The sequence below is a fragment of the Fusarium tjaetaba genome, assembly GCF_013396195.1.
Source record: "Fusarium tjaetaba strain NRRL 66243 chromosome Unknown NRRL66243_c0000108, whole genome shotgun sequence".
Lineage (NCBI taxonomy): Eukaryota > Fungi > Ascomycota > Sordariomycetes > Hypocreales > Nectriaceae > Fusarium > Fusarium tjaetaba.
The window spans coordinates 115194-138230 of NW_023501304.1; the positions used below are offsets into that span (position 1 = coordinate 115194).

At 50.6% G+C, this 23037-nt stretch overlaps 9 protein-coding genes across 9 annotated transcripts; 4 read left to right on the forward strand and 5 right to left on the reverse strand.

Moving 5' to 3' along the window:
- Positions 1–333: 333 nt before the first annotated feature.
- FTJAE_5597 (serine hydroxymethyltransferase mitochondrial) lies at positions 334–2149 on the forward strand (the record flags this gene model as incomplete). The annotated part of the gene is made up of 5 exons (XM_037352121.1): positions 334–453; positions 520–576; positions 642–735; positions 796–933; positions 1002–2149. 5 exons carry the CDS (start codon positions 334–336, stop codon positions 2147–2149), a joined length of 1557 nt encoding a protein of 518 aa, XP_037207331.1.
- A 438-nt stretch (positions 2150–2587) lies between these two features.
- FTJAE_5598 (alpha-ketoglutarate-dependent dioxygenase alkB like 3) lies at positions 2588–5401 on the reverse strand (the record flags this gene model as incomplete). The annotated part of the gene is made up of 1 exon (XM_037352122.1): positions 2588–5401. One exon carries the CDS (start codon positions 5399–5401, stop codon positions 2588–2590), a length of 2814 nt encoding a protein of 937 aa, XP_037207332.1.
- A 1698-nt stretch (positions 5402–7099) lies between these two features.
- FTJAE_5599 (uncharacterized protein) lies at positions 7100–8074 on the forward strand (the record flags this gene model as incomplete). Its single annotated transcript, XM_037352123.1, has 2 exons — positions 7100–7355; positions 7410–8074. 2 exons carry the CDS (start codon positions 7100–7102, stop codon positions 8072–8074), a joined length of 921 nt encoding a protein of 306 aa, XP_037207333.1.
- A 782-nt stretch (positions 8075–8856) lies between these two features.
- Positions 8857–10321, forward strand: FTJAE_5600 (CPC2; the record flags this gene model as incomplete). Its single annotated transcript, XM_037352126.1, has 5 exons — positions 8857–8898; positions 9069–9106; positions 9170–9296; positions 9381–9698; positions 9896–10321. The coding sequence occupies 5 exons, from the start codon at positions 8857–8859 to the stop codon at positions 10319–10321; spliced, it is 951 nt and encodes a 316-aa protein (XP_037207334.1).
- Positions 10322–10923: 602 nt separating this feature from the next.
- On the reverse strand, positions 10924–12087 carry FTJAE_5601 (OST3-oligosaccharyltransferase gamma subunit; the record flags this gene model as incomplete). The annotated part of the gene is made up of 4 exons (XM_037352127.1): positions 10924–11108; positions 11166–11521; positions 11577–11695; positions 11740–12087. 4 exons carry the CDS (start codon positions 12085–12087, stop codon positions 10924–10926), a joined length of 1008 nt encoding a protein of 335 aa, XP_037207335.1.
- Positions 12088–12616: 529 nt separating this feature from the next.
- Positions 12617–16112, forward strand: FTJAE_5602 (ribosomal RNA large subunit methyltransferase J; the record flags this gene model as incomplete). Its single annotated transcript, XM_037352128.1, has 6 exons — positions 12617–12640; positions 12697–14364; positions 14944–15120; positions 15176–15229; positions 15367–15861; positions 15915–16112. 6 exons carry the CDS (start codon positions 12617–12619, stop codon positions 16110–16112), a joined length of 2616 nt encoding a protein of 871 aa, XP_037207336.1.
- A 380-nt stretch (positions 16113–16492) lies between these two features.
- Positions 16493–17347, reverse strand: FTJAE_5603 (50S ribosomal L18e protein; the record flags this gene model as incomplete). Its single annotated transcript, XM_037352129.1, has 4 exons — positions 16493–16570; positions 16624–16991; positions 17069–17173; positions 17344–17347. The coding sequence occupies 4 exons, from the start codon at positions 17345–17347 to the stop codon at positions 16493–16495; spliced, it is 555 nt and encodes a 184-aa protein (XP_037207337.1).
- An 813-nt stretch (positions 17348–18160) lies between these two features.
- On the reverse strand, positions 18161–19433 carry FTJAE_5604 (mitochondrial carrier; the record flags this gene model as incomplete). The annotated part of the gene is made up of 5 exons (XM_037352130.1): positions 18161–18401; positions 18454–18590; positions 18651–18926; positions 18985–19323; positions 19419–19433. 5 exons carry the CDS (start codon positions 19431–19433, stop codon positions 18161–18163), a joined length of 1008 nt encoding a protein of 335 aa, XP_037207338.1.
- A 1378-nt stretch (positions 19434–20811) lies between these two features.
- FTJAE_5605 (uncharacterized protein) lies at positions 20812–22017 on the reverse strand (the record flags this gene model as incomplete). The annotated part of the gene is made up of 7 exons (XM_037352131.1): positions 20812–20861; positions 20913–20992; positions 21044–21261; positions 21313–21412; positions 21462–21522; positions 21698–21800; positions 21892–22017. 7 exons carry the CDS (start codon positions 22015–22017, stop codon positions 20812–20814), a joined length of 738 nt encoding a protein of 245 aa, XP_037207339.1.
- Positions 22018–23037: the final 1020 nt, after the last annotated feature.

Below are 23037 nucleotides of genomic sequence, written 5' to 3' on the forward strand. Positions count from 1 at the left end.
CCTGGTACCTTGTGCGAGAGTACCTATCATACTAGACCGGGCAGGTGTGCGTCTTTGAGTCTCCCGGCTATGGATCCATGAGACGGGTCACTCATCATCATTCGAGTCTCGGCCCTGTCCGAACTTCCTCCACCTCCACCCTCCGCCTACGTCGTCGGCACTAATTGAGTCCCGTCGTATCAGTCAATGACGTCCTGAGCGAACACGCCGCTGGACTACAACTAGCACCTCGTGAAGCTCTTTTATAGAACTCACTCTTAATTTGTCTCTCCCTCCCATAAGCGCCGGCATCATTCGATCTCGGTGTCTTACCATCAACTGCCAAGCAAAGCTATGTCTCTCGCTGGCGTGAGAGGCACCTCGCGTGTCCTGCGTAACATCGCAAGGCCAGCTGCTGTATTCGCGACATGTACTCGTGCCGCATCTTCCATAGCTCTGGAGGACCAGCAGCAGGTGTGTCTTCTTCAATTGGGTTGATTCAACAAGTTTAGCATCTAATGTTCCTGTTCCTCAACCTAGGCCCTCTCAGCCCATCTGAGCAAAGCTGACCCCGCTGTCTTCGACATCATTGAGAAGGTTGGTCGCATTGATGCTACACATTCTAATTCTACCTGCTTCCCCTGTGCTGACGGCTTGGATAGGAGAAAGACCGCCAGAAGCATTTCATCAATCTGATTCCCTCCGAGAACTTTACCTCCCAGGCTGTACTCGATGCCCTTGGTAGCGTGATGCAGAGTGAGCTTTAGTAGCCAAGGATCGAACGACGACAGACCTTGAGACTGACGTATGCTGTAGATAAATACTCGGAAGGATACCCAGGGGCCCGTTACTATGGCGGGAATGAATTCATCGACCAGGCCGAAAGGCTTTGTCAACAGCGTGCCCTTGAATCGTTCGGACTCGACCCAAAGTTATGGGGTGTCAATGTTCAAGGTCGGTTGCTATTCAAGCTATTCAAGTGACTTACATGGGCGCATGCGATGCTGACTATTACCTCTTAGCTCTCTCTGGCGCTCCAGCGAACCTCTATGTCTACTCTGCCTTGCTAAATACCCATGATCGGCTAATGGGTCTCGATCTACCACATGGCGGCCATCTATCTCATGGTTATCAAACGCCCACAAAGAAGATTTCAGCGATATCAAAGTACTTCGAAACTTTGCCGTACCGACTAGACGAGACTACAGGATATATCGACTACAACAAGTTGGAGGAGATGGCAAGCATATATAGGCCAAAGATTATTGTCGCTGGTGCGAGTGCTTATAGCCGACTGATCGACTATCAGCGCATGCGGGAGGTCTGCGACAAGATCAACGCCTACCTACTAGCCGACATCGCCCATATTTCTGGTCTTGTTGCAGCAAAGGCCATTCCTGGTCCCTTCGCCTACGCCGATATCGTAACCACAACAAGCCACAAGAGCCTAAGGGGTCCCCGAGGTGCTCTGATCTTTTATAGGAAAGGCGTACGGAGACAAAATCCCAAGACGAAGGAAGATATTCTTTATGACCTCGAAGGTCCTATCAACAGCTCCGTGTTTCCTGGTCACCAAGGCGGTCCGCATAACCACACCATCACCGCTCTTGCTGTAGCTCTCAAGCAAGCACAGACTCCAGAATTTCAAGCATATCAGTCCCAGGTTCTGAAAAACGCCAAAGCTTTCGCAAAGCGGCTGAGCGAGCCCAAGGGCAAAGGTGGCTTGGGATACAAACTTGTCAGCGGAGGTACAGACAACCACCTGGTCCTGGCTGATCTCAAACCCCAGGGCATTGATGGTGGCCGAGTTGAGCGCGTCTTGGAGTTGGTGGGTGTGGCAGCCAACAAAAACACAGTCCCAGGGGATCGTTCTGCTTTGGTTCCTGGTGGCCTTCGCATGGGTACTCCTGCCATGACTACCCGTGGGTTTAACGAGGATGATTTCGTTCGTGTTGCTGACGTTGTGGATCGTGCCGTCACCATCACTTCTCGCATCGACAAAGCCGCTAGAAAAGCAGCAGAGGAGAAAGGTGAGAAGAGCCCTGGCAAGATAAAGGTTTTCCTAGATCACCTCGGTGATGGTGAGACGGAATCCGAAATTGTCCAACTACGAAGTGAGGTTGAGGATTGGGTTGGCACATATCCTCTTCCATGGAGCAGCTCAGAATAATCTCCAGAGGGTGCTTCAAGTTAACAATCGAGGGGTCGGTTCGTTGAGTATATTATCCTCCTCACGGTTTTGGAACAATAGATACCAAACATTGTATAATTCTCTTCCCCCATTTTTCTCACCTTGTCTTTTTGCGACGCCTGAAAGTCTCCCACGGTTCCTCTACATCCTCTGTTGCCATGATAGAGGCATTGCCCTTGCTTTTAACCTGTTTATTGGTCACCACTGTTGTGCTGCGCTGCACTGATCACTTACATAAGAAGATCGTGTTACTGCAATGAACAATACATAGGTATACACGTATGATCCCATACACATTTGCGTCAACAATTCCTTCCCCGTTCACAAAGGACAAGGTATTACCCAGGCACTACCTAATCCTGAGGATCACCATTTTACCACTTGTCTAAAATGCAACCATCGAGCAGGGGTAATCTCCTATGACTGCTGCTGCGACTGCTGGCCAAGCACCTTCTTGAAACTGGGCTTCCCGCCAACCCTCTTATAGTATTCACTTAGCCTTTTCTGATCCCGGAGGGTCTCTACTCCTGTTTCTTCCACCATGTTGTGCAAAATTGGCCAGAAGGCGAAGTCCGGCAGAGACAGTTCCACGCCAGCGATGTTAGGTCCATTATCTTCAGCGAGGAACCCGTCCCAAACTTCAAGCTCTTGTTTAAGAGACTTCGTGTCTCGTTTGCCGCTCTTGGCTTCCTTCGGAAGGGTTTTCCAGATATCCAAAAGAGCCAGGGCTCGCTGGAAACGAGTGAGCCGAATGGCCAACTCCTTTGGTGCTTGTGGGGTGCTGCCAGGTCTCCCAAGCCCATACCGGGCGTCAATGTACGACATGACAGCCATATCACCTTGAACCATGGATTTGTCCTTGTCCACGAATTTGACTGATAGATTCTCAGAGTCTGTTGCTGCAGATCCAGTCGTGATGCTTCCCTTTGCGTAGTTTACGCCGAACTCCGCCAACATGAGAGCAATGCGCATATTGATAGTTGGGTCACTGCAGGTAAAGAGGCGAGGTGCGTTGCTCATATGCAGCACATCGAACCCTTTTCCATAATGTGCGTTCCAATCGAATTCGCTTGAGTGGTTCTCTGTCCCAAAAGCTTTCAGCAGCTCGATTGCCTCGGTAGACTGTCCGTTGATGACGGCGTGGGCATCCTCGGGGGTCTTGGCCTTGGCACCTTGGCCCCATATAAGAGTCTCCTCGCCATTCAGGAACGTCCCTATCTGCCTGAAAGTTAGAGAGATTCGCCCTCCTTCATATGCAAGTTCGGCCGCGGATTTCTCCTTCTTTGAACGCTTGTCCTGACGGATGGCATGCAGCCACTTCATGTTACTCTTCAAGCCTAGTCGGCATAGAGAATTGTGTGGGAGTCTGGCACGCTGTATCACTCTTTTCGAGGTTGTTGGAGAGGTGACATCCTCCTGTGAAGGGTCCTTGTCCCTTCTCTTTGTTCTGAAAGTCATAGTTCGTTCGGCGCCGAGGCTCACGTTGGCGATATAAGATCCTTTGACGATGTCCAGAGTCTTGTCGCTGTGTTCGGAGATGTAGTCATTTCCATCCCGGTAGTACTGGATCAGCACATGGTTCAGAGGATGGCCCAGCCGTTTCTCGGTCTCGTCTTTAATGGCCAGTACCGTAGGAGAGAACGACAGCAGTGGAGGAGATTCGTCAGATGGATGACGGTAGACTGGGATGCTCCCGTCTGGTCCAATCTCACCCTGAACTGCAACAAGCCGTGGAACTTGTCCACCCTGGTGAGACATTCGCTGCCACTGAACCTCCTCGCGCAACTTATCGAAAATGCCCTCGAGTAATGGCTCAGGAAGAACATTCTCAATGATGTCGGTATCTCCTTCGCACAGGCCTTCCTGTTGAAGGTTGGCATCATGTATAGCCGCTGGTTTGTCCATCTCAGGTATTTCCTGTGTCTTGTCTGGTCGTGCTTTCATTGTCTGTACTTCGTGCTTGCTGGAAGGTTGGGCTGGAGGTGACGCAATGGTCCGTTCTTCTTTCTGGCTTGTCTCGGCTGGAGACGATGGGGCGATGACTTGGTCTGGATTTTGTGTAGTATTATCCTGGGAATCTTTGTTTGTGCTTTCTTCTTGGCCTCGAGAAGTATGGTCCAATAATGCTGAATCTGGTTCGGCTTTGATGGCATCTGCGACAACGGCTTTAATAGGGGAATCCTTGGCCTTGTTCAGCTCATGTATGTCATTGAGTGCCTCAGTAGATTTGATCTGATTAACACCATTTGATTCTGCAGCCTTCGGTTCCGGGCTGACCTCTGAGTCATGGTGTTCAGCTGCACTTGTCGACGACGCCTTTGGCTGGGGCTGAGTCGGTGTTGATGCGGGGCTTGGGGGATTTGAAGCCAGTCGAAGGCTTGTCATGTCCTTAACAAAATCCGGGGTAGTGCTCTTCTCGCGACCCTCATCTTTTGAATGGTCTGGCTTTGCAGCCCGGGGTTGTTCCTGGGCCTTGGACGAAGACGGGGGCTTTCTTGACTTGGGGGGTTTGGACTTGGGTTGTATCACCTCCATGACTTCGTCATACGAGGCAATTTCGCATCCAGTCAGTTCTATTAGAGAGGCTATTGCCGAAGTCTTTCTGGACTCTGATCGGTAACCGCAACAGTCGTCGACGATGGTGATTGCCATTCCATGGCCTGCGGCATCAAGAGCTGTGGCATATACACCAACGTTGGTGAGTGATCCACAAATGAAGAGTTCCATGACCATCTTAGCACGCAGTATGCGCAACAGGTGGGTTGACTGGAAGGCTGAATAGTGTGATTTGGTCAACCTTGTGTCTGTTTTGGGCAATGAGTCTTCTATGGCTGAAGCTATCCGGCAGCCAGGCGTGTCCGCCTTGACACACGTAGCATCCTCATGGCTCAAAAAGGCCTCTTCATCTGGCGGGCCATCGTCGTCGATTGGTTGAACAGGGATGTTTGGTCGACCTCTCTTGGAAGCTCGTGGTGTTTTGGGCGCCATGTCGCTTACAAGGATTTGTTCTTCAAGCACAGGTCGGGTCTCACTAAATTGTGACTGAACCCACACAACGTCACCGACTCCTCGAAATGCCTGGGCCAGCTTGATAGTCTGGTCCACAAAGTCCTCCGGCTCGTGGACAGGTAAAGCACCATCCTTGGATATGAAGTCATGCTGAAAATCCACGCCAATGAGGGCTTTGCGAGTTGTTATTTGAGGCAGGGAAGCTTGGTCGAAAGGAAACATGTTGAAGGTGGAAGCAATACAAAAGGGAACTGACTGTATCGCTGGCAAAACGAGTTAATATGTTGGACAATGCAATGACACATCCGAAAGTCCAGCCTTGGGTATTTGAGGCAAGATATGGCCATAGACGGGCAGGGTGGGATTGATGGTTTTGATATTGCGGGCTTTAGGGCCCTATTGAAGCCAAACTCTTTGTGATGCATGCGGCAAGGGAATTGAATAATTGTGCAGGGTAAGGGTCATCTGAATAGGTACCTTTTAGGACTCTTATGGTCTTGTGTTACTTGGTGATTATAAGTAAGGTAAGGTAGATAGATAGATAGATATATCCATCTACAAGAGAATCGGCAGCTCGGTCCAGGCTTGTATCGTTTCTGAGTCGTACATTTGTTTCAGGTATCAACTGTTTTTCAAGGTGTGTGTTGGTAAGAGGTGGTGAGGACAAAAGATCGAAGGGCCTCGAACCGACTAAAGAGGTGCCGTAGCTTATTGTTTCTTTGCCGTCAGAGTCCCCAATGTGTGCCGTAGCGTACCTGGGTAAGTATCTGTGGAAATGACCAAAATTGGGATTGTCGTGATACGCTTTGACGTTGAAGCAAGCGTATTAGCTGAGCGAGTTAATAGAGTGAGAGCCTGCGTACGGAGTAGTCTATGGTGGTTGATTTATCGATCTGCCTGTCACTTCTGACAGACCCCTGTAATTCGTTCAGGTCAAGCAACGGCGTCAAACCTCAAAATGCAGGGCTCAGTTCTTCTCTAAAAGGCTTGTTTCAAAGTGTCGGTCAAAGTCGTTAGCCAGTCCGCTGCCCAGCTTTCAGTTGGTTAGCCGATTGGCATGTATGCTTGTACAATCCTGGCGACTTGCATGTGAGAAGCTGTGAGACAGCATGGCAAAGCATGGATGGCTAGCATGGGTCACAATGCGTTGGGTTGGGTTGTATTTGCGAGTTTGGGACACTTGAACGACGGGCGTCGATCTTGTGGTCTAGAACCTTACTAATGCCGCTATTAATTTCACACACACACAGGCACTGTTGCCCTTTCCTGGTTGATTGAGTGAGAATTTAGGACATTCATTCATGACGTACTTGTCATCACTAGGTAATCAACATTCTATCAATAATGGTTGTCAGCAACTCGAAGCGCAAAGATAGGTATTAGTGGGAACCCGCTGGAAGACCCATAAAGGTTGAGCTATCACGATGCACCATAAGGTACCTTATGTTGAACAATACCGCATGCCATGTCCCAAGTGCCAGACTACTATAGATTTCCACCAGTCAATGGGCTGTCGAATGCCGTAAATGATAATAACGGCATACATGAACAATGGTGAGAGAGCTTGCCATCCTTTGTTGTATGTAGCTTAGTAGGTGGTGGTTCCCATGAGGACCTGGAGAAGCATGGATACCTAGGTAGGTATGAGCCGAAGCTTCTCCGGGCGCGCTACCGAGGAAAGCTTCCAACCTCGAACTGCTCCTACTCGAGCTCCCGCAAATACCACAAAGGTGCATTCAGCCTTATCACTAACGACTCAAGTAATCTCTTCCTAGCTTCCCATCACCTACCTTACACCTCAAGGAGATCTCGATTTAAAAAGGCGTCACAATATATAGCCTTCGCATGGTAAATTAGCAATACCTTTTCCACTCTTGCGCCAACACGCGTCGCGATCTTGTATTTGACAGCATCGTCGCAATGACGCCCAAACGAAGTCTATCGCCTGCCGAGGACCAACAGCCTAACCCGAAACGCCCTCGCTTCCAAGACTTGGAAAGCGTCACGATGCAGATCGAGGATGAAGAGTCTCGCTCGATTGAATCCTCGGTACCGAATCCGCATTATCAAGCTAGAACGGGACTTCAGCGTTCGATCGCAATGGTTCTCAACCACGATGGGTTTCTGGGAGCAAGCCCCGAGGCAATGGAGAGCTTCACAGGGATGGTAGAGACGTGTGAGTCGTTGGCTGCAGCTCCCTGATCGGCGTTCCATAACTAATACACTCCAGATCTGGAGGGCATGATTGAAGCTGCCAAAACCCTCGCACTCGCTGCCCGCCGCGAGCATCCTATCCCAACCGACTTCGAGCATGCGCTACGACGGCACAATGTTAGCGTCTCCTCGCTGAAACCGCACCTGAAGCCTCCTGTCTCAAAAACACAACTATTTCCCGGTTATGTCGATATACTACCCGAGGACCTCGATGCATACACGACCCTACCCCTTCTAGGCGAGGAGCTCAGTGGACAACCAGACAAAGATGAGAAAGATTATGTTCCTTCTTCTTTTCCCGACTTTCCCAGCAAACACACGTACAAGTTCACTCCTCAGGAGGATACTAGTATTCGAGACTCGAAGAAAATACGAGAGGAAGCCGCAAGGACGGCCCAGCAGGGTGAGGATGCTCTAAGACGACTAGTCCGCGCATCCAAAATGCGCAAGCAGAAAGAGGTCAAGAATTTAGTTGAGCGTGATCCACATGGCAAAGAACGATTTCGTCTTTGGGAATCAACGATGAAGAGATTTATGGCAACTGAGGGTAGAGGAGAGAATACCGATCAGATGGAGATCGCCGACCATAGCATGATCGTCAACGGCGAGGCGTTGTTCTCGCGTAAGGAGGTTCCCAAGGCTGGTAAACGTTCAGCTGCCTTGGCAAAAAAGTCGGCATGAACACCCAAAGGAGTCCAGACAAAAATGGCTTACATGATACCCCGTATATAATACTCTGGCTGGGAGGGCATAAGGCGTTACTAGGCTCACTGCATTTTATTTTGGGTTAGAAAGGCAATGGAGCGAGCGAATGCTGATATAGAACAACACCGAACGAGAACGAATCGAGGTCAACACTGTGCTCCGAGCTTTTCATCTCAGCCTTTATGTGCATATTCTGAACATGCTTAGACTGATAGCAACAATGTGATAGTGTTTTAAGCTCCATTGTTGCTGCGTCGTCTGCGTGTGTATGTTGGTCCTCAAACTCTCTGGCTTGAACTGCCGACTAATTCGAGTCCCAACAGATGAACTGAGGGGGGGCCACCTTGGAGGCTGTGTTGCCTTCGGTTGCCTCGTCGCCAATCATTGTTAGAAATGCATCTACTTATGGGTATTGTCTCATCTCTCATGACGGTCACAAAGGCAGCCACATATACGCCACACCTGAGCTTGGATAACGCCACACTTCTCAACTGATGTGGAAAATTCAGAAACCTGTCTTCCACCCGACTGCCTGAGCAAGTTGGTACGTACCTGGTGTGCCTCTCGCACCCCGCTAATGTCGAAGCGGAGCTCAAGGCCCTAACTTTCTCTAATTTTTAACCCACACAAAAAAAAGGGCAGGTACGATTCGCAACCGCCTTCCCTTCCGACTCGGCCTAGGTTTTGCAGAGCAGCCTTTGATTTCTCTTTCTTCCCTCAAGCACCTCGATCCTCTGCATCGCCTCGTCACCGCAAACATGGCCGAACAATTGATCTTGAAGGGCACTCTCGAGGGCCACGTACGTCGATCCCCATGATACCTTGCTCCTGTCGCTGCCGTGCCAGCTGCTGCGTCGCGACTGTCGCTGGCTACGACCCGCTACAAATCAAGATGTCTGCAGTTGGCATCGTGGGATGAGATAGATAACCCAAGAGGGAACAAGGACCGAAGGCTGACTATTAAATGCAGAATGGCTGGGTCACCAGTCTGGCTACCTCCATGGAGAAGTACGTCGAGAACAACCTTGGTCACGCTTTTGCTTCGAGGCCACTCAACTAACATTTCTCCAGCCCCAACATGCTCCTGTCTGCCTCCCGAGACAAGACCCTGATCATCTGGAACCTCACTCGCGATGAGTCCCAGTACGGCTACCCCAAGCGATCCCTCCACGGCCACTCTCACATCGTCTCCGACTGTGTACGTTCTCCCAGTGCCCCGCCGCACACCATGGCAATTTGGCGGGCAGGTGTAATTTAGGATTCGGCTGATTGTTGGAACTAGGTCATCTCCTCTGACGGTGCCTACGCTCTGTCTGCCTCTTGGGACAAGACTCTGCGTCTCTGGGAGCTTGCCAGCGGTACTACCACTCGACGATTCGTCGGTCACACCAACGACGTCCTCTCCGTCAGCTTCTCTGCCGACAACCGCCAGATCGTCTCTGGTTCTCGCGATCGAACCATCAAGCTCTGGAACACTCTCGGTGACTGCAAGTACACCATCACCGAGAAGGGCCACACTGAGTGGGCTTCTTGCGTCCGCTTCAGCCCCAACCCTCAGAACCCTGTCATTGTCTCCGCCGGCTGGGACAAGCTCGTCAAGGTCAGTAAACAAGACAGATCCTGTAACTTCGCTTTTCACATGATGTTTGCAACCCAAGTATTTGCTACTTCAGAGCCTGTTCACGCAGGCCATGAGACCACTATTCACCATTGCCCTGATCCCAGCTTTTGCATAGCCCTCGTTTCCATTTTTCTGCTCATATGCATTTATTTGATTAATTCTGACAATTTGTCCAGGTTTGGGAGCTCTCCACCTGCAAGCTCCAGACTGACCACATCGGCCACACCGGTTACATCAACACTGTCACTATCTCCCCCGACGGTTCTCTGTGCGCCTCCGGTGGCAAGGACGGTACCACCATGCTCTGGGATCTTAACGAGTCCAAGCACCTTTACTCTCTCAACGCCAACGACGAGATCCACGCCCTTGTCTTCTCCCCCAACAGATACTGGCTGTGCGCTGCCACTGCCAGCAGCATCATCATCTTCGACCTTGAGAAGAAGAGCAAGGTTGATGAGCTCAAGCCTGAGTTCCCCGCTGTCGGCAAGAAGAGCCGAGAGCCTGAGTGTGTCAGCTTGGCTTGGTCTGCTGATGGCCAGACTCTGTTCGCTGGCTACACTGACAACATCATCCGTGCCTGGGGTGTCATGTCGAGGGCATAAATTGCTCTACCCTAAAAAAGAGGCGTGGTGACGAAGGCGAGCGGAAGAAGGTAGATCATTGGTAGGGCGTCAAATGGTTGGCTTCCTCGTTTGGTCTTTATTGATGCAAAGGAAGGGGGGCGACTACAAATCTGACGAGGGCATAACGCATTTGATGGTTATAGGCAGCCCCTGAAATTACCGGGATTCATCCTTTTGTTCTCCAATAAAGAACTCGAGTTTTCAAAATATTTTCATCGTTTAAGTGATCTTTCGTCTATTGTTGGCAAGAGACGTGATGTGATGTTGTGACAGTGACACTGGCCTCCGTTATTTCAACCGAGAGGCAACAATGGCAAGAAGGTTTCCATGCCTTCACGTCAGAGCTGCAACCAGGGGCGCCATTAATCAGGAACACAGGATACTGACGCCTTATCCGCCATTTCTAAGCAAGGTCTATTTGGGAAGTATCATACAACATGCTTTTGTCCTTCTACTCGCCGTAAGACACGTCATCTCCCTAAAACGAGGATGCTCCTGATCCTGAGTGACTGCTGGTCCACAGCGTCATCTTCTCTCAAAACATTCAGCGGCTGTTTCCATTCTCATCCTACCTTATGATTTCACATGAAGGGCGGCAGAGAGAATGGATAGCCAGGGTTCTTGACACGGAAAACGCTTAACAGGAAGCTATTGACAAGGAAGAGGGCGCCACCGAAAGCAATGACTGCAACTTGTTGAGACTTGGCTTCAGCAATTCGTGGGACCTTGATAGCGAGGGAGATCGCGCAAAAGGATAGGACACCGTCTAGAAAAGGCAGTCAGCAGAAGGAACAAAGTCAAGGGGGGAGTAGACGAGACATACAAATTGCTGCCACCACCTGTGTTTCCAAGCCGAGTTGGTTCTGGAAACCGCTCGCGATGTAGTTAACTCCACCACGTCCGTCACCAGTAACGTAGGGAACTTTTCGGATATGGTTGAACATGTGGCCGCTGGTGAACAAGAGAATAGTCATCAAGGACAAGGCTGCCCAGAGGTTGCGGCTCTGCAGAATGTGAGAGACATACGGCCAAGCCACGACACCTGCAGTAACAACTCCGAGGACAATAGTTATGGTGATCGCCCAACCCGCATAGTTGAAAGGTCGCTTGACAGCAGGATGAGGTCGGTCAGGCAGCTGACGAGCCAGCCAGGAGTGAACCTTTTCGGCAGTCGGGGGTCTGAAAATTGTTTGTTAGTCAGTCGTCTAGAAGGGTCATGGACAAAACTACTCACCCGGCACTGAAGTCGTATCGCAGTGGCTCTGGCTTTTGAGCAGCATGGGGACCGACGGTGGGCTGGAATAAGAGGAGGACAGGGGCAGTTTGAAGGCCAAGCTTCATTGATAGCGTCAGCTACCAAATTGACATTACAGCTTTCGATCTTGCAGAGTACATACCGACATAAAAACCTCTCTGCCATCAACAAAGTCCAGAGTGCCAAAAATCAGCCGCGAGTTGCCGGCCTTGTCACCCTTGGCCCAACTCTTGCCCAGCAAGTCCCATTCAGGTTGGAACTCGCGGCAGAGCTGGCAAGAAAACCGGGCATCGGCAGCGGTGAGGAGCACAGCAACGCTGTAGTCTCTTGGTGTAGAGGTCAGGGTTTTATAAGTCGATTCCTTCAGCTTGAGCGGTGTCGAGCTCTGTTTGGCATGGAATTCATCGAACCGCTCAGTGGAGGACTTTTTGGCGGCTGCCACGGCCGTCGCAAGAACGGCAAAGGAGAGAAGTGAGCGTAGGAAACGCATTTTGACAAGAAAAAGAGATGGTGTTTGTTCAAAGGAGAAGAAAAAGGGGGCCAATTGGCCCGTAAGTGAAGAAGTAGGAGACCGTTGAAGCTATATCTACCACCTTGCTTGTGGAAGCTGTAGCTATAACGCCAGTGAAGCTGAGGTGGCCTCTCAATCGAGCAAAGCGCCTTACCTAAGCTCCTGTCTCGAGCTGGCGGGGACCACCGCGGCGTCATTGGACGAGTGAGCTTTCGGTCACGTGAGAGTATTATCGATAGCACAGGCGCTAATCTTGATGCAGCAACATGTTTACGCTTACACCAGTCGCCAAAACATATCTACCTTAGTACTAAGGTAGTGCACCTAGGTTGGCTTCGGCTGTCTTCCATAACGTTTTATTCCACCTCGACTTTGGTTTGCCTTGCATGTCAGTCTTTTGTTAGACTCTGCATCTGCCAGGGCTTCAGTATACTCAACTGTCAAAAGTTGTACCGGTTCCTCTTTACTGCATTAAACCTGTCTCATCAGCGGCATCACATTGGCAAACATGAAAAGGACCAAGTCCACAGAGGTAGATACACGCATGAAATAGCTTCTCCCAACAGCAGAACTGACTACAGACCACAGCGCGCGGCTCGTATCAGTGACCTTGAGTTGAGACACCAAGACAACGTCCATCAGATTGACCTCACAGGCCGTGATGAGGAAGCTCGTCTCCTAAAGCTGCGACTCTTGACGCTTCGCGATGAAAATTCGTCCCTGAAGGATCGGCTGGTCCAACGAGATGCTCTCGTGAAGCAGATCACGAAAAAGGGGAAAGATGTGCATGCTGAGCTTGCCGAGGCGAAGGAGAAACTGAAAGCCCAAGAAATGCAGCTCAGAAAACAGGGCAACGAGCTGGAAGGCCTCAAGGTAGGGTATAATCTACAACACGGCCATCAGAAAGTCCGCCTGACACAAAGCCAGACCGAAATCAGTTCTTTGAACGACTTCAGACAAGACTCAACCAAGGTCTTGCAGGAGAAACTCGCCCTCAGCCATAAGCTTGACCAGATCCAGCCTGAGATTGAACACCTCAAGACGCAACTCGAACACCATCGCGCCGTCATCGCCCAGAAGCAGGATCTCGAGCGTCAGCTTAGTTCGATCGAGGTTGAACTCGAAAATGAGAAGCGATCAAAAAAACGCATGCAATCCAAGAATCATGACAATGATCAAGTGAAGGAACAATTGGACGAAGCGAAAAGAGAATTGGAGAAGCTTAAGAAAGAACACTCCAGAGAGCTACGGGAAGTCCGCGGTGAATGTGACATGCTCGAAGGCCGCGTGGAGGATACGAGGAGCAAACTGAAGAAGACGCAGGGAGACCTCAAGGAAGCACGAGCTGAGCTCGCGTCTTGTCGCGCTGAACTGGAGGAAGCTCGTAAGGCTCTGGCGACTAACAAGTCAAGCAAGAAGAATGTCACGATGAAGGAACATCCCATTGGAAAGAAGAGAGCCCAGGACTTGAGCATGGAAGATATCAGCATCGGAACCCCAGGCCCAGATGAGGCAACCCTGAGACGGCCTTCCAAGAAACGAGGTGCTGAGCGCGCCTTGGTAGGAGAGAAGTCGACGTTCTCAATCACGCCCTTTTTGAACCGTACCAAGAATCTCTCGGAGAACATGTCAGATGAGCTAAGCGAACTTCACTCACCCACTGGGAAGTCTACAGGCGCCTCGGGACCCGTTGCCTTTGAAGATGTTGGACCAGAAGCTGGCGATTCTATATCTATGGAGCCCATAGAGGAGGCTGCAGAGCCAGATCATCAAGCTGAAGATGATGCTGTCGCCGAGGAAGCGGAGCAGCCAAAAGCACAAAAGGCCCGGGGCAGACCAAGGAAAGCCCTGGACGAGGCGCCAACAACCAAGAAGAACATGCCGGTCCAGGCAAAGAGAAAGACCAAGGTAGCCAAGACTTCTAGTAGAGTCGAGATGATAGCCGAAGTTGACGAGGCTGACGAACCGGAAACTGAACCTATCGAGAAGCCCAAGAAGGTGCCGGGACTGCTGAAGTCTAACCCTGCTACTGCGTCGTTGCGAAATGGAAACGATGATGCAGATACACGCAAGAAGAAGCGGAAGCAGCTTGGAGGCGGCAACAAGACTCTGTTCGACGATGAGGAGGCGGAACCAGCTCCCAGACCAGCAAAGATCCAGATGGCGGCTGGGCGTAGGCTCAAGGCACCGCTGGGAAATGTTCGTGGTGCATTCGGTGGAGCAACATTCTCGCCTTTGAAGAAGGATAGGCGAGGAGTGGGAGCTAGTTTCTTACATTAAAGAAAGTAAGTGTATGATTATTTTATTAAACAGGTGGCAGATGTGGAGATCGCATGGTATGGCGTTTGCATTTGTACTGTTTGTTATCTGAAATAGCGACGGTATTAGGTTAAGGATTGTTCGGTAGGCGCAAAGGTTTTGAAATGGGACAATGATTATTTCTTCCCTGCATTAGTGTCTGGTGTTCACTCAGGCTCAATATTGACATGCACTCTGATTCCTTCAAAGTTGGAAACGTTCGAATATATGTCAATCTAAGGTATAGGTTAGCCTAGTTCCTCAAGGTAAGGTAGGTATCAAGCGATTTTGCTGGATGGCCACTATTGACTCCCGTCTCTACAACCAGTAATAACAGTACTGTAAATAAGATTATTACACCAAGCTACTTATGCTCAGATACTGATATCACAACCAAAGTGCCTGTCAGTATTGCGCTGACCCTCGTTTGAACCTGCCCCCGACAATTGTGTTTCACGGCTAGTCACGAAGAGTTTTACCATCACGAATGTCTATTTCAACTCGTCGAATTTGATGAACATCCGACTGCCTTCGAAGGTCCCAAGCCTGGGCTGGAAGTTCAGCCCATGCTTGCTTCATTCACTACCAGCAGCTGAATCGATCCGATGGTCCTCATCAGGGTCTCGTTGGAAACAGCGACAGGGCCGTGATGCGTATGCACGAGGTGCAAAGGTTCAAGGGCTCAAAAGCCGAGCAGCTTTCAAGCTCCTAGAAGTAAGTTCTACTCCAATCATCGACGTTCGTCGGTACAAGCTAATATAGTGGCTAGATGGACTCCAAGTACAAGCTGTTCAAAGGCAATGGGCAGACAGTGGTTGACCTGGTAAGTCCACTGCTCCTCTCATTCTGTTAGCATCATGTGGATCGTTGAGCTCACTCCCGCAAGGGATATGCACCGGGCAGTTGGTCACAGGTAAGTCTCTGTGCCATCGAAGTGAACAGCATTGTTGACAAATCAAGGTTGCCGTGGAAAGGACGAGACCGAATGGCCGGGTCATCGGTATCGACCTCATCCCAGCCCAGCCGCCTCGTGGTGTAGCTACATTTCAGGGCGATTTTCTCTCGCCAGTTGTTCAGGAGATGGTCAAAAATTTCATTCTTGAAAGCCATCAGAACCCACCTGTTGGTCAGGAAACTGAGAAATCCGACAGCTCTGTCACAGACCAAGGTATCACGGTCGACCGCCCTAGCTATCTCGACATGGAGCGACACACGGGGCAAAACGAGCCACCAGCATCTGGTCTAGAAGGACCAAGCAAGCGCATCGTCGATGTTTGTCGATTACCTCTTTCTAGAAAACCTTTCAAGATGCTGATGCTCTCGCAGGTTGTTTTGAGTGACATGTCAGCACCCTGGGAGCAAACCACCGGCTTTAGCGTGAAGACATTGAGTAATCCCTATCATAGGTTGATGAACACGAGCGGAAACGGCTTCCGTGACCATGTGGGCAGTATGGTAGGGGCTCCTGAATCATATCACGAGTAACCTCTACTGACACTTCCATAAAGGACCTTTGCGCTGCTGCTCTACAGTTTGCTAGCGACACTCTTCGATCTGGGGGACATTTCGTCTGTAAATTCTACCAGGGACCCGAAGATAAGGAATTCGAGAAAAAGTTGAAAACTCTCTTCACCAAGGTTTTCAGAGAGAAGCCTGATTCTTCAAGAAAGGTACATGATGCTCCAGGCCTCGATATAACCTACTAATTCCTTGGGTAGGAGAGCCGGGAAGCATACTTTATTGGCCTACGGAGGAAACATGGTGTTACGATAGAACCCACAGACATAGACGAATAGGCCTCGGTGGATGTGTACAACATGTGTATCTGTAGGAATCATGCGGCATTGGATTTGCTATCTTACAATCCTTTAAGAAAAATTGTGCCAGGGGCGTGCGATATACCATCACATGGAAGCCAACAACATCATGACGGCAATAATGCGCGAGAATTTCATTGTAGAATTTTGTGATACCTAGGCACGCCAATTCCATGCAAGACCCATTTGCCAGTCGTAATTTGGCATCATTTGCCGCATAACCTGGCCCAAACTCCGCCCAAGGCCAATTTTTTTCACCAACCAGCCGCTTAGACCTTGAAACCGCGCGAACGTCTTCGGCCACGAGCACGCTCGAACTTGCGGCCCTTGGACTCGACATAAGGCTTCTGCAGGGGGTGTTAGAGATTGTTACCGAAGCGCCATAAGTGGATGATATTACCTTGTGGCTGTGGGGACCGAAGCCGAAGTGCTTAACAGCCTCACGGGCGTTCTTGGGGCCACGGAGGATCAGGGTGTTGCTTCCGGTGGGAGCACGGAGAGCAAGCTGGTCCAGGGTGATGGCCTCACCGCCAGCGGCGGTAATGCGGGCGCGGGCAGTGGCGGTGAATCGCAGAGCAGCGACAGTCACCTTGGGGAACTCGAGCAGGCGGTTGTCATCGGTGATGGTACCGACAACGACGACGGTTCGCTTCTCGCCCTCCTTGTTGATGTTGGCGACAATTCGGGACAGGGAGACAGGAGGGCGGTTGATCTTGGACGTAAACAGACGTCGGAGAACGACCTTGTTGAAGGAAGAGTCGGTTCGGCCTAGACGATGTGACGGGATGGTTAACTGAGAGTTCTCGATCGGGTTTGTGCGCTTTCAGGTGGGGGGTTGGACATACGGGCCAGGAAGCGGTAGAGCTTCACCAAGAGCTTGAGGTAGACATTGTCGCTCTTGGGGGCAGTGCGGTGAGTGCCCTTGACGTGGTGGCGGTCGAGATCGATACCTGTGAGGTGAAGCCATCGTCAGCCTTTTGGTTCAAGCATGCTCAAAAATGGGCAACTCTGTCTTGCGCTTTCGCGAACAAGATGGTGCCTTGGTCGCAGAGAAAGAGGCACGATAGTGCACTCCTTCTCTACTCGCATACAGAGGCTGAACTTCAATATCTTCACGTACCCATGGCGGCGGTTGTCGCTGTGAAATTTGGCGATGTTGGGTATAGAGGCGGATGCGTCGAACAACACTTTCCTTAGAAAAAATTCAGGCCTTGGGATGGTGGGTCGGTGCAACTCGCTCCTCCCGATTGAGGGCGGTCATTGACGGCAGTTAGGGTTTGGGTGCTTTCCCCGTAACTGACCATGGAAAATGGACCTAACCGCTCTAGGTCACCTTGAGGGCGGGTCCCGTTGTCACCGAACTCACCTCGGTCTGGGGCTCCCTACCTACCTGTACCCAGGGTATCTTACTTCATCGACCTTAGGAGGTACTTACTACAGTATCTCTGGCCAAGGCCCGTTCCTCACTTATATCCTCATTTCAGGTAAGAATAATTCATAGATTTTCCAGTTGTGAAGTCGTTATATGACTTTACCAGCACTGTGGTGGTGAGATAGATCTATCAGGTAATGATGCAAACATGCCTTTAACATCCCGAAGGGAAGACATGAAGGTCTTATCTTGAGCCAGTCAAGTATTCCATTATAGGGGACTACGAAGGTAATTTGTCTATCAACTCATATGTCCCTGCCCCGTATCCGCCGCCAGATCTTTCTTAACCTCTATGCATCATCCAGTAATGTATATGACAGGCCTCGCACCAAAGCCTTGTACCATTTGCTCCAACTGCTTCATGATTGTACAAATCTACGTCCTGACGTCTCCCATGACTGCGCCAGTCCGTTTCCGTTTTTGTTCTTTCCCCCAATGCCAAAAGCCATGCCTGAAAAGAAAACCCCTTCTGTAGTACAAACTATCTTCACATATCTATATAAAATCACAAGGAGCGTGGCTCAGATTCAGGCCTGAGATCGACGAGAAAATCACGGGTCATCTCAAAACTTAGCCAGCTTGATGCCATACTGGGGGCGACCTTGAGCAAGTTAGGCACTATGCCTTTGTAAAGTCCCTTGATTCCCTCTTGCATCACAATGACCCGGATTGCATCTGTAATGCCCTTGTACTGGTAGCCCATGCCTGACATGGTGTTGATCTGGAATCGTCGCCGTAGAACGTCGCTGTTGTGCTCTATAAGCAAGGCGATCGCATAATTACAGCAGAGTTACTTACAAGGGATATGTGCAAGTTTGTGCAACAGCTCCAGATATGGCACCGGCCAACAACTTACGGGTTGCGTTGGGGTTCTGCTCTCCTTCTGGCGTCAAGTACTTCCGGACTGATTCGTAAACCATGAAATTGAGGCCGACCTGGAAGGGTCAATCAGTTCTTGAAACTTGTATGTTAATGCAGGGAGACTAGGGGCTTACGTATGGTGCTACTCCGGCAACTGTAGGAATAATGCCCCGATACAGAGCAGACATGCCACCCTCGGTCTTGTACATTTGCACCAGAGTAGTCCACATACCAGGCAGTTTGTCTGGCCTATTTCCTAGCTCGGCAAAACTTGCAGATTGGATGGATAAACGTGTGCGAACGATGTCGAGAGGGTAGGTAAGGAAGACGGACGTTATACCAGCGATGCCACCGCAGATGAGGCGAGTAATCGGTGCCAAATCAGCACCCGGGTAACTTTCAAATATGTTCTGCGTATGTGTTAGCTTGGTGGGTATGAGGGTGAACCGCCCCTGATGCACTACATACCCGCTTATAAAAGTTGTAACTGCTGAATTGCACAGCAGAGTATGGGACGATGCGGATACAGTTCGTGCCGTTGCCTCGCATAAATCCCCTCCAGCCTTCTTCCTTCCACATCTTGCTGAGGGCTTTCCCTACTGACAGCTTGTACGCATCTCGTCCGACGCTCTGGATCTGCATGAGGATCTTAAGCCGCTCAAGGGGGGATACGACGGTTCGGGAGACAGCGCCAGCAACACCTCCTGCGCAGAATGCGGCGATCACTGGCTGAGAGATGGTCTCCCGAAACTGCATGGAGCGGCTAGGGGCCGCAGCCTCGGTCGAATTGACCATGTCTGGTTGTGTCTATAATACCTGATTAGCAAATCTTTCATGAGAAAAAATGATTTTGCAACAAGACTGCATCCAAGTTAACAACGATCGGCGCATGCATGACGTACGGTGGAGGTGGACATGGCGACGGGAGACGGGCGAACGTATTGCGTCGTATGTGAGACAATGGCAATTGGTCTTCGTCTTTATTGAAAGCGCCGGGTTTAAAGTAGTTGCTAGATCTCAACCTCGATTGCGACAGTGGCGGGTGGTCTCAAAACTTGAATATCGTCTCCGGTATTAGGTATTCCCTGTCAAACGATTGTGTCTCCAATTGCTACTGTGGTTGAAAGAATAGTAATGGCATGCTGGAAGGTCGAGGTGAGGATAGAGTGAAAGCAACCATTTGGGGACAAGTTTTCCAGTCTGCGCCAGAACCGACACACGGCAGGGCGTGCGGGCGGATTATTGGCGATCAGGTCCGTCAGCCGTTGGGCAGGTATCGTCTTTATACGAACAGCCTTGGTCGATGATGGCAAGAGGATGTTGACGGACGGGAGACGGGATCGGTGCCGTCGTCAAGGAGCGGATGGGGGCGCGTGAGCCGGCGTTGCGGATGACTTCGGGGCGCGCGCGTGGTCCCCCGATTTCCGCTCGAGAGAAGGAGAAGGAACGCTTGACTGTGGGGTACAAAGGTCTCGCAGCCGGATCAGTGACTACAGGGTAAGTATAGAGCATATGACAACCAGCAGATGTGTCCAAGTGATCATATGAACGGTGCAGGTTTGGCAGCATTGGTAAAGACTGGCGTTCTGTGCGAATAAAACTATTCAAGTCTTGTTCGCATCTGGCCCAATGTGGTGTCCCTGGAACGTTATCCCGTGCCCATTCTACATGCCGGAGTACGTCTCTGATGAATCTTATTTAAAGGTGGAATCTGAGAGGCGCCGACTGAAGAATAGCTACCTAGTTAGACACTAAAGTCAGCCATTGATCAGACTCCTTTGAGCTAGGCGCAGGGGCAAGGGGCTGGGAAGACACAAGATTCATGGTGACTGGCCATGATAACCCTTACTCTCCGTAGCGCGACCGCATGAACGGAACCAGTCACAGCTCTGAGATGTACGACGTCATCGTCATCGGGTGCATACCCCCCAGTATCACTGCAAATGAGGCTCAAGAATTATGCGATACAGACAGATCGTTGACCCGTTGCGCCGAATCGTGTTACAAAACAGTCTACAGATAAACTACCTACGAAATGAGAACTTCCAAAGGAAACGCGCCATGGCAAAAGCCTTCAGTCTTGGAAAAAAAAAAAATGCACCCATATCCGACCCAGCATGGCATCCGCAGAATCTTATACGTTCCATGCCGTATTGGCTGGGCCTTTCAAACAATATTACACAGTGGACCTGTCAAACAATAGGGAGCTACGCCGGCCCTAAGCAGGTCGCAGAAACTTTTACTTGAGAAGCCTGTTCAGAAATGACAAGGAGTCTCTTGTTGTCAGAGAGTCGTCTACTCGGCAACATCAAGATCGTCGTGAGCAGGAGGGGGACTGTCCAGAACTGTACCCAGAGTGAGTCAAAGTCAAGTGGTTCAAGAATTGGAAAACATACCCTTGCGTTCGTCACCATTCGTACCGTTCTCCCGTCGGTCACGATCATCACGGTCATCCTTGGAGTCACGCTCACGATCCCTGCCGTCTGGTTAGCATGTGCATCACTGGAGCGCCAAATTGTAAATATACCGATGATCAGGGCTGCGAGAGCGATCCCTGTCACGTCGGCTCTCGCGGTCATAGTCTCGGTCACGATCCCTGCGGTCGTCCTTGCGAGGAGAATAATCGCGAGTGCTGCGGCGGGGAGAAGGAGAGCGTCCACGTCGAGGGGAGCGAGCGCCACCACGTCGGTCACGGTCGCGTCCAGATTCGAAGCGCCATGAGGCAGAAGGAGGAGTACGAGCCCACTGATACTAGATTAGTAATTGCGCTGCGAATGTCTTGCTTGGACGGCATACCTCAATCTTCAAGATGTCATCGCGACCGATGCGCTTGTTATGCATCTCATGGTAGGCATCATCAGCATCACGACGGTCCTCGTACTCAACAAAAGCGAAGCTACTGGCATGTTAGCTCAACTGCACGCCAAATCCAGAGTAGAGCATACTTACAGCCGGGAAGACGTAGACCGAGGTGCGGGGATATCGCAACGAACCAGTCGTCCGTAGCTATCAGATTCAAGGTCAGTATACTGCAGAAAATATTGTAACGCAGCTGAACGCCGGCAGATGCCCCCTTTTTGAAATGAACGCTATGCGCATTCGCACGTCGGATCTCGAAAGACTCCGCGCCAACTCAATCGAAATGTGACTGCACAATGGACAAGCAGTCCCATCGACTAACGTGGGAAGATAGGGGAGGAGAGAGTGCTGGGGACGTGGGCGCGGACGGAACGAGAGGACGATGGCGCGAGGACGACGATAGACGGCGAGGCGTCAGGGCCAGGCTGAAGACCATCAAAAATAAAAAAATAAAAGTCTGCAGCTCATGGGCATAGACATGGACGAAGGCGCGCGCGAGAACGATAGGACGCGGACGTGGGCGAGGGCGTGGGCGTGGGCGTGGACGAGGTTGACATACCGTTCGAACTCGTAGGCGAGGTCGCGAGCGCGGGTGCCGTGGCTAAAGCCGGTCACGTAGAGAGTGGTGCCGCCGCGAGACATTGTTGTCTAGTCAAACTAGAGATGCTGGGTGATAAGAACGAATATGAAACTGATGCAGCAGTCCCGAAAAGTGCTGGGGGAGGAGAATATTGATGGAAACGTGTTGATGATAGTGTAACCTTAGACACTGTTGAAGTTGTACGATGCGGTCACGAGTGTTGGTACGGAAAATTTAGCGGTAGAAAGCTGACATAATGCAGCTACCCTCCCTACAAGTACCTAGGTACAGTACCTTAGGTACTCTGCAGCCAATGAAACAAGTCTAGCCAACTTGGAAGAGGAGCCGCAGGACCCGCTTTCAGCCTTGCTTTGAAGCATCATGAATCGTGCGTGAGAGATGCAGAGAATTCGGGTCCTGCATAATTTCCGTCAGTGAAGCTGAAGGATCTGATCTGATCTACCGATGTCATTGTCACCTCCGGTAGTTATTCAGGAACCTCATTCGTGGTCGGTATTTAGATCGGCACACGGAGCTCAACAAGACGGCGCGCGCGCTCTATATAAGCCCGGAATCCGACACATGTACCTATGGATGGCTCGTATAAATTTGTGGAGGCAATTCACGTTCATGCTGACACCATCGAATCATCTGCCTGACGGCTCTTTGTGAGCGCATACCTAGGTATCCGTACTTACAGGCCATGATGTCATTGGATATCTTACAATAAGACCTTAGATTTGCTGAGCTTTCGAATACTATGGTATGTAGCCCTTTTATCGTCATGTCAAGTCACATGCCACCCTGGATCTCAAGGTCCAGCTAGAAGATTGTGAAATAGGTAGGGACAGGCATATGTAATCGAAGCCTAAGCCCCATTAGCGTTGATCCTTGTCATGATATCTCAAATCTTGAGACGATGATTTGAATATGTCGATGATAGAGAAACGGATGACTAATGTAGTGCACGTAGGTAACAGTAGCTTACCTTAGTTCACTACATGCCTTATGCCTTATATACAGGAGCAGGGACAAGATCAAAGTGCGACCTCTTGAATTTACTGATCATCCAGGGGTATAGA